This window comes from Lepisosteus oculatus, chromosome 7 (assembly GCF_040954835.1).
Source record: "Lepisosteus oculatus isolate fLepOcu1 chromosome 7, fLepOcu1.hap2, whole genome shotgun sequence".
In the NCBI taxonomy this organism is placed as follows: domain Eukaryota; kingdom Metazoa; phylum Chordata; class Actinopteri; order Semionotiformes; family Lepisosteidae; genus Lepisosteus; species Lepisosteus oculatus.
In genome coordinates this window covers 47,410,467-47,429,705 of record NC_090702.1, presented here as the reverse complement: position 1 = coordinate 47,429,705, position 19,239 = coordinate 47,410,467, and the positions used below count along the sequence as shown (strand labels likewise).

General features: G+C 35.6%; 1 protein-coding gene across 10 annotated transcripts in view; it reads left to right on the top strand.

Moving 5' to 3' along the window:
• LOC102697890 (voltage-dependent calcium channel subunit alpha-2/delta-1) overlaps nt 1–19,239 on the top strand; it is a 238,143-nt gene that overhangs the window by 191,894 nt on the left and 27,010 nt on the right. For 6 of the 10 annotated variants that reach the window (XM_069192580.1, XM_015352221.2, XM_015352218.2 and 3 more), the window contains 4 exons: nt 4,324–4,395; nt 6,159–6,230; nt 8,141–8,202; nt 11,702–11,778. In XM_069192580.1, the coding sequence (XP_069048681.1) occupies nt 4,324–4,395; nt 6,159–6,230; nt 8,141–8,202; nt 11,702–11,778 (283 nt within the window). The remainder of the gene's footprint in view (nt 1–4,323; nt 4,396–6,158; nt 6,231–8,140; nt 8,203–11,701; nt 11,779–19,239) is intronic. The other 4 variants (XM_069192581.1, XM_069192582.1, XM_069192579.1 and 1 more) reach the window with 1 other exon arrangement.

The following is a 19,239-nucleotide window of genomic DNA, read 5'->3' as shown; positions in this document are numbered from 1 at the left end:
AAACCAGCTGCTTTGGCAGACAGCTTTTCTACTAGGGAATGTTGCATGATACTTAGCACACGATAGCAGAAAATAAGGGCAAGGCAGGCAGCTGCTAAGGTAGGCTTTGTAGCTGATATGCTTTGCTGCCACAGCCTTTAAGCAGCTGTTTACTATGTAGGCTTATTTGACTTAAATAATGTTGTGTGTTTCTCATATAAATGTTCTATAGACATAATGGTTCTAATGTTTTGGTGGGGAGAGTGTAAGAGTAAGTGAATTCGTTAATATACTGTATGGTGTGTTTTCCCCTTCTAAAATATTCCAAACGCAGGATGAAATGAAAGTGCAGATTAAAAATTCAGTTTTGAAGAGTTAAAGACAATTTTATGAAAATAAAACTTAAAATGAAACTGTTTTCAAATGTGTAAATTATACTGTTCTATGTAATGTCAGACTTGTGCTTTCTCATATTAATATATACAGGTACAGTTTATACCATTTTAGAAAAAGAAACATTCAAAATCTTAACTAAAATCTTAGGACTTTTTGTTACATCTGTTATGTTTATTATCTGTGTTGTCTTTAACAGATTATATTTCATGCTGATTTTCAGTGTAGTAAATGATTTGCACATAGGAAAGTTTCTTTTCAATTTGGAAAATGCTGTTAATCAAAATTGATATTGTTAAAAATATTCAAAGAATATTATTGTTAAATTAACATTCTTTTAGATACTGTTTCCTTTCCGTTTAGTGAAACTTTGTTTCTAATGTTAAGTAAGACGTGGGAGCTTTAAAAATAAGGCTGATCAAATTGGCAAAAGTACAGTGCCTATAGAAAATCTATTCACCGTTTTCAAAGTATGTTTTCAGAATTTTGAGCATTTGCTTTTACTTAGACTTTACTTTTACTTAACATGTGTGTTGCAATGTGTAAATAAAGATACAATAAATTCTGGTTTAATGCTTCTTGATTTCAGGCCACAAAATGTGTTACTGTATAAAGGATGCATTCACTTTCCATAGGCACTGTCCAAACAACAAAAATTCTGATAAACATATTCATATGAGTCAGGAATATTTAGCAATGAGTACTTCATGTTATGCTTAGAAAATTACATGAAATGACCACAGTAGTTCAGTTATGAGAAAGAAAATGTTGTATATATTGTTCAATAAACAAATGTAAAATTAGACTTGAAAGCAATAATGAGGAATATCTTTGTATATAGTACTGTACATGATATGAACAGATAAACATTGACATGACCCTGACAGATATCCAGCTTAGGATTGACTGATGATAATTTATTGCCCCAATGTTCACTCTGTTGTGCAAATCATCATCAGTTTTAATTCTTATATTATTGGACCTTTTTCAAAATTGACCTGAATATATCTTTAATGGTTTAATATCTTTATTATCCTTAATGGCTTTAAGGTGTAAACCCTCTGTGAGAAAATAGTCTGATTTTCATGAAGAATCTGCTTTTATACAGTATATTTTTATTTTTGACTTATGCTTTAATTTGAATTTTGCATTGCATGAGCCCTTTCATTTAGCATATGTTTTTATGGTATCCACTGCTTTCCTGTTTGATTTAATTTGCATGTCATAATGTATTAACAGTTAAAATTACTAATGAATCACAACTTGCACATAATCTCACTGAAAACAAATTACAGTTCTATTAAATGTGATTGTCATCATACCCAATAAAATTGAACTAATTTAATTATAAAGAATATACATTTCAAATATATTTACATGGAAAATTGGTACTAAATATGATGTCTCCTTGAAAACGTTTTTAAATGAACCTCCTTTTAAAACATAACGCACATCAATGCAGAATATTAACATCATGCTGTTCAAATATACATTGCAAATTTGTGTCAGGATTTTTAGAACTATAGGGTATATTGTGCTTTCCACACAGATAATTGTCTGAGATTTTTATTGCATGATGAAAGAAAGAAATTGAATATTCATGGTTTCTTGTACAATTCTAAGGCACTAGTAAATTCAAGCAGAACCTTAAAACTCTCTCAAGAAGTGCTAAACATAACAACATACTCCCTCTTGATGAACATGATAATTGTAAAACTCCAGAACACACAATGTTTCCAGTCTGTTGAAAAGTAGACAACCTCAGTGAGACTGCAGTCAACTGTTTCTGCATAAGAGATTTGTGTGCCCCCAGCATTTATTTTAAAATAAATGACAGCTTAAAAATGACAGTATACAATATTAACAGCAAATTCAATTCCGTCTTATAAAACCAAAGCAAGATTCTATACCTTTAAAGATTTGTCATTCATTGGTTTGATTTTCATTTCATTACTTCTAACTTTTTGTTTTTCCCTTTCCATGTCCTGATGGTTTGGACGAATCATCTTGAACCCGTTTTCTCTACATCTGTCATGTTGTGCATGCTGCTTGGTGGGGTGTTTCTTTGCATTATTCGTTGCATGTAAGAAACTGTGACTTCACTGCATTTTTCTTTGATATCATTGCATATTTTCATTTCTCTTTTACAAGTGTAAATAATGAAAAGACAATTTCCTTGGTGAACCATTTCGTACATGTTTTCCTTATGTTGTATTAAGGTTCTTCTGTATACACTTCCAAATAAATTAATAATCCACAGGCACTGTATTTCTCTCAGAACTATAGCATGTAGGTGATTTACAGTAGCTGCCCTCTCCCATCCTCCAAAATATAAAACAATATATTGCATGTTTTTCTTCGATTTCATGTCCAGTGTGATGGTGACTTCTGAAGCAGTGGCAGATGTGAACTGATCTGATTATAACATTACGATTATACACACACAAAGAGAGATTCAATGCCCATAGGCATTGTAGGGCATATAGGCATATAGGGTATACTGTACTTACATTTACATTGAAAAACAGTACTATATAACCTGCATCTCACAACTGGCAGCCCACTGAAGCTCAGCAGGTGTGAGCCTGGTCAGTACCTGGATAAAAAATCTCCTGGGAAAAACTAAGGTTGATGCTGAAAGTGGGACCAGTCGTGGCCTCCTAATAATCACCATCCCTGAATTGGCTACACTGTGTTCTCCTCCCCACTGAGAGCTGATGTGTGTTGAGCGTACTGGAGCACTATGACTGCCGTTGCATCAGCCACGAGGGAGCTACACAGTGGTGGTTGTGGAGGGGAGTACCCATTGCCTGTAAAGCGCTTTAAGTCGAGTGTCCAGAAAAGCGCTATATAATTGTATTCATATCCCTCCTGTTAAAGGACTGATGCTTTGTTAAACAGTGCTCCTGTCCCCTGTCTCTGGTTGCAGTCTTTAAAAAGGGTTTGATGGCAGTTCTACCATCTTGTAGTTTGATCATGTCAGATCTCAGAAGCTAAGCCAGACTTCCTCTGGAAAGCACTGGGATGGTTGAGCTCTAAGCTCTAAGATAAATACTGTACTGTACTTGCTACAGAATTTCCAAACCACTGCACCAATGTACACCAGTATGTTTAGAAGGCACACTGGCCTATAGGAGATGCTATATTTCATATAAGATGTTAACTCAATGTCCTGATTACCTGGTCATTGAAGATCCTGTGGTACTCTTAAACTTGAAATGGGTCAGACAGCTTTGCAAAAGAAGCCTTATCTGTTTCTTATCTGTTTCTCTGAGTACAGTGCAAATAGTGTGAGAATCTTCTAGGATTTATTATTTTTTACTTTAAATTCCTGTGATATCATTGTTTGTTTGTTTTTTCCAGGGATTGCTACAGTAGATGTTATTCACAAATATTATCATTCCAATATGTATTTAAGAAATGCCAAAGAGACAATGTACTGTAGCTGAAACTGTGTGCTCTGCTGGTTACTGAATTAAATAATGATTTCTGAATATCTGATAGCCAAAGTAAAAAAAAAAGTCAAAAGCTGCATTATCAACACTAACCTAGATCAGTGCTCTTGAGGTTTCCTCTTTAATTAAGGAATATAATAAATAAATATAAGCATTAATTAAAAAAAACATTTACCTGCTGTTCTCTGTCAGTTAGGTGCACCAAACAATCATACTTATTTGACGTGTTTATCTAATTTTCTTCTTAAACAATTTTGCTCAGTATACTGTACTTATGTAATGTAATACATCCTAAGTATTAACTATATGTTAAAGACCAAATATATATAGGGCTTTGTTGCACAAAGGAACTAATTTTCAATGTACCATTAAATAGTGTAGTAAAGTTCTACATACAGTATGTACGATATAGTTTTAAAATACATATTTCACGTTACTGCAGTTAAAGTTACAAGAAACTTAACAGGTTCATTCTATATCTTCCTTCCTGCTTTAGAACCCTAAATTCCAGGAGCCAGTGACCTTGGATTTCCTGGATGCTGAACTGGAGAATGATATCAAAGTGCAGGTACTGCACAACAAGTATTGTAAAATGACCGTGGATTTACCAACAAGATTACTTTCATTTTAAACCTTGTGCTTACTGTGTCTTTGCTCTACGAAACACTATGAAGAAACAAGACGAGGGTAATTCTACAATGAAATCAAAAGAAAAAAAATAATTTTACAACAGTGAAGCCTTATAGGTGCACAGAGAGAGGAGAAGGAAAGAGATGAAATACTGTGTGAGGCAAAGGGTTGGGGTTGGGAAGAGAAAAGAGAATTTGTGAGAATGGGTAGGAAGAGTTCAAAGGGGGGATTAAAGAGATGGAAATCTGGGTGGTAGTATGGAAGGAAATAATCTGTAAATTAATGGAGGTCTTAGATATATTTCAGTTTATTATTGAGTGCCAAGATCATTTTAACTAAACTTCCACTGAAATAACACAGACAGAAAGTCCAGTGTAATCAGGGTAGGGAGAGGTGAAATGAGGCACTATTGACTTTATTGATGGCTTGTTCTATAATCAACACCATTCCTACATGCTCCTAAAATGTTTGGCCCGTTTTTTTCCAGTTTCTCAGATAAGAACATAACGAGTGACCCTTCTAGCTTGTTACTGTAGTAGTAGTACAGATCATTGATCCAAGGATGTCACTCAGCTGTTTTTGGTAGAACTCAAGGTTTCAGTTGTTCCACATTCCAACAATACTTTGGATAAAGAAGTGCCTCCTGTTCCTTATTTCAAATGCACTTTCACGTAGCTGTGCTGTGCATATGGGTTCTGCTGGATTTGTATTTGTAGGTGGTACGGTGGCTTGTGTTGAATAGGCGTAGATAACAATAGCAGGTTGTCAAGAGAGCTTTGACAACGTTTGTGTAAATCAGGTAGCTAACAGTATAGGAATAGAGGCATGGGGTCCAGAGAAAAGGGCCCAGTTATGGGGCCATTCTGTAAAATCTTTTGTTAAGTGACCTTGCGATTTCAAATGGTATTTGAGTTGTAAGGGGTGGCAGGTGGAAAGTGTGCCGGGAAAGGGTATTCCTCATGGAATTTTGCACCACCTTTGCCAGATAATAAATAACCCAACAGCGCTGGGTCTTAATTGCGATCTATGTCATTTGTATTATTATATGAGTATTTTTAGGAGTGCATTGCAGATTTTTCTTCTATGTGATTTTCTTTAATTAGAGCTATTGGATGGAAACAAAAAAAGTAATCTGACTGCTGCTTTGGAACGAGTGCTGAAAAGAAACACAACGTTTCGGCTGTGGAGCCTTCTTCTGGTGTGAGCCAAAACAGCCAAAACAGCCAAAACGTTGGTTTTCTTTCTTCTCTTTTCAGCATGGAATAGACCTTTACTTATTCCATTGCAGTCTACGCATGCTGACGCAGCTACCTACTTGAATTACTGAATGTTAATAGGCAACATTGTAGAATGCTGAATACATGATTAAACTTGATATCCTCTAAGTGAAAAAAAAATTCAAGATTGATTCATTTGATCACTTCATAAAAATGCCCAGCATGGGCACAAACACAGACAGCCACATCTGAATGAGATGCTCTGTGGTGAGGAGGTGGGGTTAGTGGCTCTTTTGAGGCTATCACATGCATCAACCAGTAGGGGGAGCTTAATCTCATTTCAGCTTTCCCAGTGGTTTCACAAGTGTTTCTTCAAACAAATGCTGAAGAAATAAATCTTACTTTTCCTAAGGGAAGAAATCAAAGATCAGATGGCCTCTGTACCTTTTATACATCTAATAATATTTTCTTTGTTATTTTGTAGATACGAAAAGACATGATTGATGGGAAAAAGGGAGAACGTACAATACACACCTTGGTGAAGTCTCAGGATGAGGTAATAAGAAAGGATTTGTTTTTTTACCTCTGTAACGATGTTATAAGTGTCGCATAAACTTCAATACAATCTGTCAATATCAAAGTATGTCCAAAATGTGTAACAACATCTTAGGCCATAAGTGCATTTTTAACTTGCTACAGTACAACATATCAGGAAAAAAAATCACATATCTGTGCTTTTTAAACAGACTTGAGAAAAAAGAGAATGACTTCCTTAAACCTTCAACTGGGACCAGTGAATTTACTTTTGAAATACCCGTGCTTTGTTATTTTACATAAACATTTCTTTTTTTGGAGAGTTGAAGAGCACAACATCCGAGAAAGTGATTTCTCACTTACATCTGTTACTTACACCGATACATCTTAGTTTATCTACGTGCTTAAAGTGGTGAACCATAATCAGTAAAAGTAGCAACAATCATCCACATTCCAAACGGATGAGTGTAACTCAACTAGACAGTGAAAACGTTTTGGACTAGAGCAATACTAACAATAACAACATCTCCCACATGCTTAGTACAGTAGGAAAATAGGCAATGTGTCAAACATGATACTGTTGGAGCTCAGTGGTTACAGAGAAGTCCTTTTTTTAGACATCCAGAATTTTCATTGATCATGAAATACAGTAGTAAGAAAAAATTCTGAAATAATTGAAAATAAAGATTATAAAAAATAGAAATACAGTCTTCTTGAAATAGATATACAGTCTTCAGTTGTTCTTTAGGATAGGGTTTTCAGATTTTTGGTTTCTTTGAGATATTGGTTTATCTCAGCATGTAGAATAAAGTAGTCTATGTAGTACTGTCAGGAGATGCATATACAGATTGTGTTCTTATGCCCACTTTTATCTGCTCTTCTGAGTATTCTGACACTAGCTCAGAACTAACTACCCAGTACTAATGGAAATATTAAACTTCTATGACTAATATTAAATATAACCTTTGTCTACCCCTGGATCTCTAATACAGTAGGTCATTTTTTTCTTAGGCCAGGACATTATTTTTTCATACCAAAGGTTCCACAAAAAAAAATACACACGTGTTAGAGTTATTGCTGTAAATAGTGTCCATAAAAATATGTACTGTAAGTTGTGCTTATTAAGAGTTCGGGGTAGCATGACCCTGGACTTTGACAGAATATAAACAGATGAATTTGCATGCTTTCTGTTTTCCCTTTGTCCTGTCTGTGTTCCCCAGTGTTCTGTGCTATCATTGTGTGTGAGTGTCTGCTATTTCTGGCTGAAATGTGGGTTCTGAGTCAGGGAGTACCAGAGATTTCTCCCCATTCAGTGAGTGCGTGCAAGGCTGTGTCCTGTGCATGTGACTTCCTGGCCTCTGGGTGGTGCCAGCCTGTTGGCAGAGATCTATAAGGTCTTTGCATGGATATGCTTAATAATGATCAACTTGCTGATCTGTTCATTACTACAGTCCTCCTGGTACTCATTAGCATCCCAGAATTACACGGGAAAATGATTGTGACAGAATGAGCAATGGAAATATGCAAATACTCCATATGCTACAAGTTCCCAGAAGTTTTAGTGAATCTTAATATGTGAAAAACGTTGACAGCAATGAAACATGCAAGTTAATTTATTTCGGCTAATAACCTGCATTGAATCTTAAAGGTCATTTGGCCTACCTAGCTTGTTTTGGTTTCTAGCATCTAGTTGATCTAAGGATCAGCTTGACTTCTTTCTGGAAAGAATGTAGGATATAGGTTGTGACAACATGAATGGGTAGTTTGTTCCAGATTCCCAAAACCTTTCTAAATAGGAAGGCCTTTAGAAGTGTTCTGTGCTGATCAGTCATTTTAGAAGCAGAGGTTAAGAATTTGTATGGAGAAAGAAATAGCATTTATTTTATTTGAAAGTTTTTGCAGTTTTTTCTTAATTATTTTAATTCCTTTCAGAGATACATTGACCGAGGCGACAGAACATATACTTGGGCACCTGTGAATGGAACAGATTACAGGTAATGGTACAGTTTTGAGCTTGTTGTGTATCACCGAATATACACTAGCAAATACTGTTTTTCTGTTTTGCTCTGTGTGTATTTTTTGTTAGTTTCCTGAAATTGTGAATTCTTTTGAGTATCCCGAAACCCTGTTCATGAGTATTTCTGCCCTTGCAAATTCCCTACTTCATTGATTAAGTGAGGAGCTGTCAAATTTGCAACAAGCAGGTATTGTTATACTTGTTACACTATGTGCTTATCTACATTAGCTGGTTGTCCTTTACAAGTTCAGTCAGAATCATTCTGCATTCAAAGTGCAATCTTAAAAAAATACCAAAGTCCATACAGCTAGACGTAATCAGAGAGAAGAATTTTCTGGTATTCTGTGCTTTTCATCGAAAGTGGTACACTAAGTACTCATTTTTAGACTTTTAGTCATGAAAGTCTCTCCTCCAATCCCAAAAGATGCTAGTCATCTGGGATTCAAAAGAGTGTTAGTGTGAACACCATATTTTACTTTAGGGACCTTTACAAAAATGCAATGAATTCATGTTGCTTTCACTTTGAGAAATCCTTCAACTTGGAAGAAATGAATAATAATATGAATTTCTTAATGCCCTGCCTTCCAATTGCCAATTGCTCTCAACAAAGACCAATCAACACTTGTCTTTTTGAAAATCTGTTGTATGAACAGTGTCATCTTTGATTTCCCTTGCATCACTTTTCAGTACAGACTAGATCTCTGACTATAGCATGAAAATACCAAGCCCCAATACAACATGCTACAGGAAAAGAACACAGGCTTTTATTTCTTATTTGTTCCGTCTAATTAATATTCCTCCTCTATGGTGACATTTCTGTGCTTATACTGTACCTAAATTTCACAGCCTTTCCTGAAACCTTGAATTTACTAGGGTCTGGCATGGATATTTCTTACTGCTGCCAAGAATGTGTATGCTAAAAGCCACACAAATTCCAATGTGTGCTTATATTAGAACATAATACAAATATGAACTGAATATTGTGCCATTAAGTTTTATTGAAAATAAGTGGCTGTCTTGGAGGGTTGAATTAAGTGTTCAGACACTTCTCAAGGTATTCATAGATTTCCCTTGTCTTACCACAGAAGATAGACTACCTTTATTAGACAAAGTGGAGAGGTCTTCAGAAAACTCTTTCTATCATTAGAAAGAATGAGGAAAAATATTGAGGAGCAGACAAAGGAAGTGGCTTGTCTATGTTTCTCCTTAAGTGACTGTAACAGAGCCATCCTTCTTGAGTCTCCAGACTTATGGAGTTTGAGAGTATCTTTAGAACGACGTAATAAGAGAAACAGTTGTGGATAACCAGGTTTAAGTGCAGGCATTCACACAAGGGTGCAACATAGTCTTTTGATGCAGCTGGCTTTCTCTTTAAATGGAGAAAGAACTCACAAAAATGAGTATTACACAGAACAATCTTATGGATCAGTAGATCCTCTCAGTTAGGATCAGTTATCTAGGAGTTGAGAATTAGCCCTGAAAGAAGTATGTTAATGATAGTGCTTGCCCATCAACCTAGCCACTACAATGGGAGTCTCAAGTGAAAATCAAATGGGGAGAAGAACTCCAAGGGAATAGTTCACCGGTTAACATATTATTGGTAGGACATTAGAATTATGAGGGGAGAAATAAGGCAAGCCCTCCCTATTCATATGTGCAGCCTACCCTGGTGAGGACTCTGTCGAAAGAACCAGCTCCAGTGGTAAGGGGGTTCGTAGGTCTCAAGAGGAAGTGGTGTCCCTGAGTAATGCTGAAGAAATTCCATTACAGTTAGAGAAAAATTGAGGAAAATACTGTAAGTAGACTAATTCTAAAGCAAAGTAATGGAAAAGGCAACTGCTGCTGTGTCAGGGGCCCCATGGTTAGTGGCTAATCCAAGCTGGTGTAGCTACAGTACGCAGGTTACAAGAAACAGGTTAAACATGGGTGTGGGGCAGAAAAGATCATGGTGGACGTTTTTACCTTGAAAGAGGAAGGTTGATACCGGAGATGGTTTGGTGTGCTGGGGCTTCAAGACCCCATGAAGGGAGAATCAGAAAAGGCACCTTTGAGAATCAGCAGGATAAAAGTGAGGCAGCAGCAAGGTCGTCCTATGGTGTGTAAGCCGGCTGGTTAGAAGAGAGGTAGTAGCCAGGGAGCACTCTGGTGAGCTAGAACTGAGTAAAGAATAGATCCTGGAAGGCAACCGTGGGGAAGTGAGCCCCTGTCTCACCCCTGAGAAGTACTGAGAAATTTCCCTGTGAGGAGAAATACTCTCATCGATAGTCCCAGAGGGGATTAAGGAAAGGAAATTCCCCTGTCTCAAACTGAAGCTGAGAGTTTCACTGAAGGCTGGATGGAGGGTTCTGCGGGTATCCTGACTCTAATCGGCATGGGAGAAAATGGTTGGTATAGTCACCCAAAGTAGTGAAGCCCAAGGACTGAGGAGGAAAAATCCAACCACAGGTCTGATAAAATGCTTAATAAAAATTGCCGGGAATCATGATTGAGGTTGCACGCTGCACGCTACACGCACAGTGACCTAGTTTTAAAGAGTCAGATCTCATTATTGTAAGTGAGAAACATTCACAGTCTTTAGGCACATGTATTGCAATTATCACCAAAGTGTTTATTTCTTCTAAATGGACAATTTGTACATGTAAAATCTACAAATGTCATTGTGTGTATTTCCCATTATACAGTACATGTTGGCACGCTTTTAGCTCTGCCTCTTGGTAATACAAGTTACTGGTGTCACAAGCTCCTTAGTCCCCTGGTATTTTATTAGTGTTATTTACTGTGGGAAAACAACAGAAGTTTTAAGTCTTATGTGCTCCTAAGGATTCTTAACCACATAGTATAATAGAAAAAATACTTTTAAGCAGATGCATCATGCTTCAGTTAGTGGTAAATTCTCTTCATACTCCCAATCCACACCATTGCCAAATATAAAAATATGTAACTAATATTTTGTTTCTTTTCAAATGCTGTTATTTGTAAAATTGTGTTAGTGTTAGTAAACAAGCCAAGTCAGACTTTTGTTTGAACTTGCTGTTTATTCATAATTTTATTGAAGAAATAAGGATGTACTGTATGTTCCAATTAAAAATCATTAGCTAGTTTTTGGTTACCAGTTTTTTTAATAGGCGTTCATTCTTCATTATAGTTCTTATTTTATGATCTTCAGCATATTCATAAACATCAGACAAGCTCAAAAAGCTGTTCTTTTATCACCTGTATTTATTAAGTCTTTTATATTTCTCCCTCTCATCTCTCATTCATGTCCCTTCGATACAGCATAAGATATTGTCTTACCCATCATTTTTGTGTTATTTGGAAATTGTTCCCTTGTTAACATGTTTCTATACATGATAATGACAGGTAGGGTATTTCAAAAGTTTAGAATTTTTCATATTTGCGTCACCTTTTTCCACAATTATTGAACATAAAAAAACAATATAAATGTTTAACAAATGCAAATACAATGTCTTTTACAGCTTGGCAATGGTATTACCTGAATACAGTTTACACTATATTCGTGCAAGAATTGGAGACACTATTACACAAGCTAAATGTAAGTATTGCAGAAACTGTGTTAGGTTTTGTTCCTATATGTTTAGAAGCAGTGTACAATAGCATTTTATTAACAATGTGCAGTATATGTAGATTAGTTTGTGTAGAGAAATTTTGTGATTCTAAAGTGAAAGACACACCAGTCTTTCTGGCATTCTACCTAATAGCTTTAATCCTTGTGAATACCATTGCTTTCCTCCTTTGCTATGCAATAATAGAATAATTATTCACTTGTATCTTCTGTTGCTGGGGTATTTCCACTAGATGGGTAAGGTACAAAAATTTGGAAGGCTCATTGTTGTACTACTTAGAAAGGTATATTCAGTAAGAATATACTGTATATTAAATCTCATAACACAGGACAAGTCGACCCCTGCACCCCTTTAATACTTTCCAGATAACATTTTTGTATTTAGTAGACTGCTTTTCAGTTATTTCAGTGCAGGTTACATTTTCTAGCAAAGAAACCAATTGTCTTAAAATAAACTGTAGATCTGTTCATGCATTGTCTGTGTGTTCTACAGTATAATTATTTTCAATTTTCAGTCCTATCATGGGTTGCTGCATTATCCTTAATTGCTTAACAGTAAGAGCCAACATTCCAGTTTAAACCTTTGCTGAAATTGACAATGGCAAACTTATGTTTGTTCTAGCTGTAAATCCAGACAAAAGAAAATACTGGCTATAAACCATTGCGACTGTGAGAAAGTGAAGCCTAAATAGGGATTCTTTATAGTTCTTAAAGCTTTTGAGCTTTAAAATTCCTTTTCAGCACCTTGGTCTGTTCTTGAATCCCACTTCTTTCATTGTGTAACATTTCCCATATTAAAATAATCAATTAGGGAATGTTTTCTGTGTATTGCAGACATTTCCCTCCCTTCCTTTTTGTCCGTTCCAGAAGGTTCCTTAGGTAGGGCCCTGGATCCAAAGCTGGAAAACATCTTTCCTGACAGCTGTAGTTTTCCCTCGTGGTTTCTGTGGCTGTAAATCAGATTTCACTTTTTTGGTACTGACGTAATGTCTTTTCTGTGTTCCCATAACTTTCTCCGGAATGGAGTCGGATTAATCAATATTGACAATCAAACAATTGTTTTAGTTAAACATTGAAATCATACAATAGGGCAAACTATATTTCTTGCGGTACTTTTTTCTTCAGCGATTCGAAAGATGAAAGTGATTCTTGGGCTAACATAACATACAGATACAGTAGTTCTCGATTTAATTGCTCTTAATTTGCAGAAAAAAGATAATGCATATTTTAAAATGTATACAGTACCATTTCCTTATTAATTCTTACTTTAACATTTTAACAATTTATTCCATGCTGAAATGAGGAGAAAGAAAACACAATGTTTCGGCTTTGGAGCCTTCTTCGGGTTTCATCGTTTCATCGTTTCAGCTGCTCCTAATTTCCAAGTCCAAAAGCAGATTAGCTTTCCTTCCTAAGTACTACACAAGTGCTACTAGATCCAGGACACCTGTGTTTTAGCAGAATTCCTATGTTAATAATTTCTTATACAGTATATTTCCTCATGTGGGCATTATTTTAAGGTAGGGCTTTGATAATATCTGGTGACTTCAGGCAGAATTGCAGTGCTGTTTTACAGCCACACTGTCACAGTTTATATTGTATGAAATCTAAAATAAAACCTTTGCTACGGTGTGAACAAAATCTTCAAAATTAAATTAAACGCAACAAACTTATAAATAAAACTTTGCTTTTTGTTTAAAATGACAATGATAAACAAAATTGTCATCTGTAATATTCAATAAATAAAACCATTAAAGAAAAGGTAATAATCATTAAAAGCCCCAACTAAAGAAAATGAATACCAATTTACAATAAAGAAATGTATATATAAAGAAATTATCATGTTACCAATGAGTCTTCAAAATAAATGGTATTTAAAAGTCTCACTAAGAGTAAAAGGAGTGAAGTTGGTAGTGCAGTTCCCTTCATGTTTCATGAGCAATCTCTTAATGAATTTAAAAATTACTTTTAGTCCAACTATATACTTGCATTAATAAATGTGTAATTGCTTTCATTTACGGAGTTGAGATTTCTTGTTCGGAGTGGAGCACAGAATGCATGCGTACAAGGAATTAATTTTCAGTTTAAGCATCTGTGTTTTTCAGGAACATACAGTATCTGCATTAAATCGAGAACTACACTTACTGCTAGAGTATGAAATTTCGTTGCTGACCTGTCAAATTAAATCCTTTTCTTGTGTGACAGATTTAAATTTAAATAATAAAATAACAGCTTTTGATTTCACCATCTACAGTAATAACACTACCAGAAACTCATCTATATTTAGTTGTGAAAGTACAACTGTACTTTTCATCTCCTGCTTCAACACTACTTGCTGTATGCTGATTTGTCTTGTGTCTTGTACGGTATTATATATTCTTTTTATTTTCTCAACTCATCTTAATTTGTACAGGATTCCAAGATGATTTACATTTAAAGAATTAAAGAAATACGTTATTGTTTTTATTAAGGTGATGAAGACAAAGTTAAATACTTGTAGTCCCTTGAACAAAAGGTGTAGAATGAGAACAAATAAGGGTATTTAATGCTCATTTTTACGTTTTATTTATTGATTTGTTTTATCTTTGTTGCAACATGTCTTATATGAAACAAAATTACTGAGTCAATTTTTAAGCTTTTGTTATGCCTTTGCAATTTTGCTATTACATTCATGGCTCTGAACCCCCTAACCTCATATGGTAGAGAATGAGGGGGACGCCTCAGACCCTCACTCCTTCGAACCACTTGTCTTTTAACACTTCACTGTCAATGCAGCCCCGAACAAGAGGCTGAGTGCCTATCTGAGGTGAGATCCCTCAGGAACACCACTGTATTCCAGCACAAGCCCAGTAGCCCACAGGGACTGCTGTGTTTTGCAGAGAGCCAAAAGAAACCTCTACTACTAGTCCCACCCTGTTCTCAGGGGTGCTCGGCCAATAGCACGCTGCAGCTCGGCAAATCCTTGTCACAGTCAGCTAGTGATATGATCTGGGATTGAACAGATGATCCTAACTAAGTTCCTTTACTGTATGGATAGAGTCACTCAGGGTATAGTGTTACAGTTACAGCACTGTAAGGACCTCGCTTTTACGTCTCATCCAAAGGACGGCACCTTTTTACAGTATAGTGTTCCTGTCACTATACTGGGGCATTAGAACCCACACAGACCACAGGGTGAGCTCCCCCTACTGGCCCCAGTAGGATCTCATCCAGCAGCAACCATAGTTTTTCCCAAGAGGTCTCTCATCCAGGTATTGACCAGGCTCACACCTGCTGAGCTTCAGTTGGTTGCTATTTGTGAGTTGCAGGCAAGCAGTTAATATGCCTGCTGGCAATTACTGGCAATTATTACATCTCAGTCATCCTTTGGTATATAATATATGAAGGTGTACTGCATCATACTGGCAGAGAATGACAAGCCTGAAGATAGTACATAAATTTCTGCCAATAATTGTCTTGTCACTGTTTTTTAGGCACTTTCTCCCCACTAATCTTGACATCTTAACATCCTCCATGGGTTCTATGCAATCACATACTGTACACAAATAAACACAAATAAACATCCTGCAGCCCACCCACAGTGAAACTAACAACATTATATCAAAATGACCATGGAGTTGATTTGTTGGAATTCCTTACATGGAAACATCAACAATATTTTATGGACATTAGATACAGTATATACAGTGTAGTACTACTGTAGACTAAGGAATATAGTTAATCATATACAATATGTATATATTTGAGTTGCATACAGTATGTTCACTGTTGACATGTTAATGTAATTATTTTCAGACTAGATATCATTTTCTGTGTTTCATCTAAATATTTTAGGCTTTTTCTGTGTGTCTGAAGGGAAAGCAGAGATGGTGAAATCAAAAATGTTGTTAGAATTGCAGAATTAAACACAATCATCAGTATAGCATGAGACTATAAACTCATGAATTCTGCAATTCAGTTTCATAAAATAACAAAACCATTGTCAATTTATTAAAAAATATGTACTGGAAAGCAGAAAATCCTACGAGGAAGGTAGTATTAATAGAATTAAATTAAAAAAAAACTTTAAACATTTCGACATTTTTTTATAAAGTTTAAGTATATGTTCATTACATATTAAAGTATATACAGTGTTCATTAGCTGCTTAGTAGAGTTTTGTTTTCATTGTATTTTAAAGTTCCCTAAATACCATTCTTAGTATTTTCACACAACAAAATGTTAAGTTAAATGCAGTCAAGAATGTCTTGCACCTGTAAATTCTCCCAGAAGGGGAGTTTCCAGCTAATATTGGTTAATATAGAAAATTACAGTTTTATTCTTAATAATACAATGGGAATGCCATTTTGTATATAAAAGCCACAGGCTATAGACCCTGCTTCAGTGTTCAGTAGTTTCCAGAAAATTAGTTTTCTTGCTGAGAACTTCTGTTATACCTCAAAGTAGGCCTTTTAGTCAGAAAACAATATTTTTATTCATGGATTCATTACTGAATAAAATATTGTTGTGTAATCCCTATTGTCTACCCTTTTTTGTGTTTCCCCAACTTTTTCTCCCTCTCTCTGCTGGATTTTCTCAGCACAACTTGGCAAGTATTTTTTTAGATGTTTACCTTCCTCATGTAGTTGTACCTGCTGTACTACTGTATGTGTGCTTACTGATATTTTTTGTTTCCTGCTGATTACTTTATTTCTCACATGAGGTATAGCCTTGTGTTGTAACCACTAATCTTCGGGGTTTGAGTTGTAACATTCACATATGTAAAATAGGTTTCATTTCTTACTATTTAATTCATTTGCCACCACTCTTTACAATTACTATTTACATTTACCATCAATAATAACAATTACTAATCAACGATTAGGCTGCTTGCATTTCCATAAAAAAGACACACGAGTTTTAAGACAGAAGGCAGTGCATGAAATAGTTTTTCACAAGTATATACGACTTTAATGTCACGTATGCAATGCCGTATCTATATTTCACCCTGTGATGACTAGGTGAACTGTGTTTTTGCTCTGATGCATGCATACTGTATGTTCCACTGTATGTCTCTTTTCTATTCCCACAACAATGTTTTCTCTATGGATTTTAGATCATGTGACTTTAAGGGTGTCTGCATCATTTTAAGGCACTGACAATTGCAAGTAATTTTTAAAGTGCCCTGAAGGAGTATTGTAGCAATGGCATAGCCTAATCTTAACTTAAACTCTCGTAAAATCATCCTTAATAAATCCTTAAGCTGGTTTCAAGATAAGATGACTGAAAAACATCTCATTCTGAAATGCAAACAAGGTAGAGGTGGTGAGAGAAACAAAAGATAAGAATTGCAGATAAAATATAACCTGTATTAGACAATAAAGTAAAACAGTGTCTATTTAGCAGACACATCATGAGTTTGATGAGGGCAGACAAATAAGGAGGGTAATTATTTCTCCTGTATTTTTCAAAATTGGACTTGTAGTAAGCATTGTGTTTAAAGGTCTTATAGCTACCCCCCAATAAAATATTACATACCTATCATTTATCTTATTATTGCAATATTCTTTGTCATTCATGCATTATAAACATTTTCCATGACAGTTGGTATTGATTTACAAGTTACTTTTTGTCAAGAGTAGAGTCTGAATTGTCATTGTTTTAACCTGGTGTGGGACATATTGTATTCAATTGGATAAGAGGTTACCTCTAATGTGAATGGCTCAAAGCCAATTAGTCCAAATGAGCACCAGACCCACTTGAAATATATCAGGGTTTTTACCTATCTGTGGGAATTGTGTCACATACAGGATCAGGCTCAAAGGGTAAAAGTGCTCTTTTAAAGTACAAATTGAGACTGGTAGCATTGATGTTGCCATTGTGAGTCTGGGCCATGTTGCTAACAAATGGTGCCTGGAATTCCCTAAGGAGAAACACAAAACTGACTGAGCACCCGCAGTGTAGGCTTGGGCTTAGTCAGCCAGTGCTCTTTCGGATTTCCGGCACACAGTGACTCCTGTGGTTCGTCAGCAATCAATGCCATTGAGAGACACGCCACTCCTCCAGTCAGCAGTAATTCTTACAAAGTGGCAGGTTATTAAGGACTTTAAAGATGGGTGTGTCACAGGACCCCAGCTATGTGTCTGATTCTCTCTGTAGAGTTTCAGGGTCTAAAAATCAAAATGTTTTGTGGTACCAAATGTATATAGAAAATCAACTTGTATTATCGCTGTTTTCGCTTTATTGTTGCCATCATGAGTCTACTCCTCATACCATCCAGTTTCTCTCAGTCAGAATGCTTCTTCAATCAGTATGCCAATTTTAATCAATATGCCATTTTGTCATCCTTAAAGTTGGAGTTTCTAGCTACCAAACTAACAGTCCAAAAAACTGTGTAACTGGTAAAACTGACCAACAAAAGTTTAAGAATTTAAGTTTAAATATCAAAATTGGTTTTATATATAAGAGAAAAAAGCATTGATATAACAAAAATAATTGTTTTAAAATAAAGAAAATACTGTTCTACAATATACATTCTAAATGCATATGATCCCGAATTGATTTTGTACTTGAGATTGACTTTATCTGTAATTGTATTGATAAAACTTGTTTTAAATTATTATTATTATTGTAGTTAGTAATCCTGAATCATGTCTTTTAATGGAATGGACTGTATCCTATTGTAAAGGTACTGCATAGAAAATACTTCCCTTGTTAGATGAGTCATGTCCCTAAAGAGTTTAAAAAAACATGGAAAACTTAATCCTTATCTTAAATACTGGTAATAGAATTGCAGTGCAATATATATATTTTAAATTAAGCTGTTTGCAATTATATTTCTTTATATAATAGGTAATGTGTTTATTATGATCTTTATTTCCTTTATATGATGGAAGGGGTGGCCTGACAGCCAGCGCAGCTGCCCCTCAGCTCGTGAATCCAGGGTTTGATTCTGGACTGGGACTGTGAGATTCACGCCTGGTTCTTGTGCTTCTCGCCCATTTTCCAAAGGCATGCAAGCTAGGGTGATCAGTGTTGGTAAACTGTCCTGCTGCAAGTGTCTACCTGCCCTGCAGCGTACCAGTATACAGTACAGTCTAGGGTTTCAGGTCCACCATGCACTGTGCCTTTAGGAGAATGCCAGGTTGATGTGATCCTTTCCAGGATTAGTTAATTTTCTAATAATGGATGGATTGAGGGGTAGCGTGACTATAAGACTTTTAAAACATTTAATAAGAACGTCATATTTCCTTCTCAAAACTGAGCCTTCACTAGCTCTCCCCTTGTCATCCTTATTTTCTGCACTCATTTTGAATCCTTGAAACCCTGATTAAATTATGCAAAGTATATGAAACCACTATCAATTCTCTAAAGAAAAATATTTTTTTGCCCCATCTTTCCATCTGTGTTTTTAGTAGGTTATATTAGTTATCTGCATTCTGAATTCAAACAAA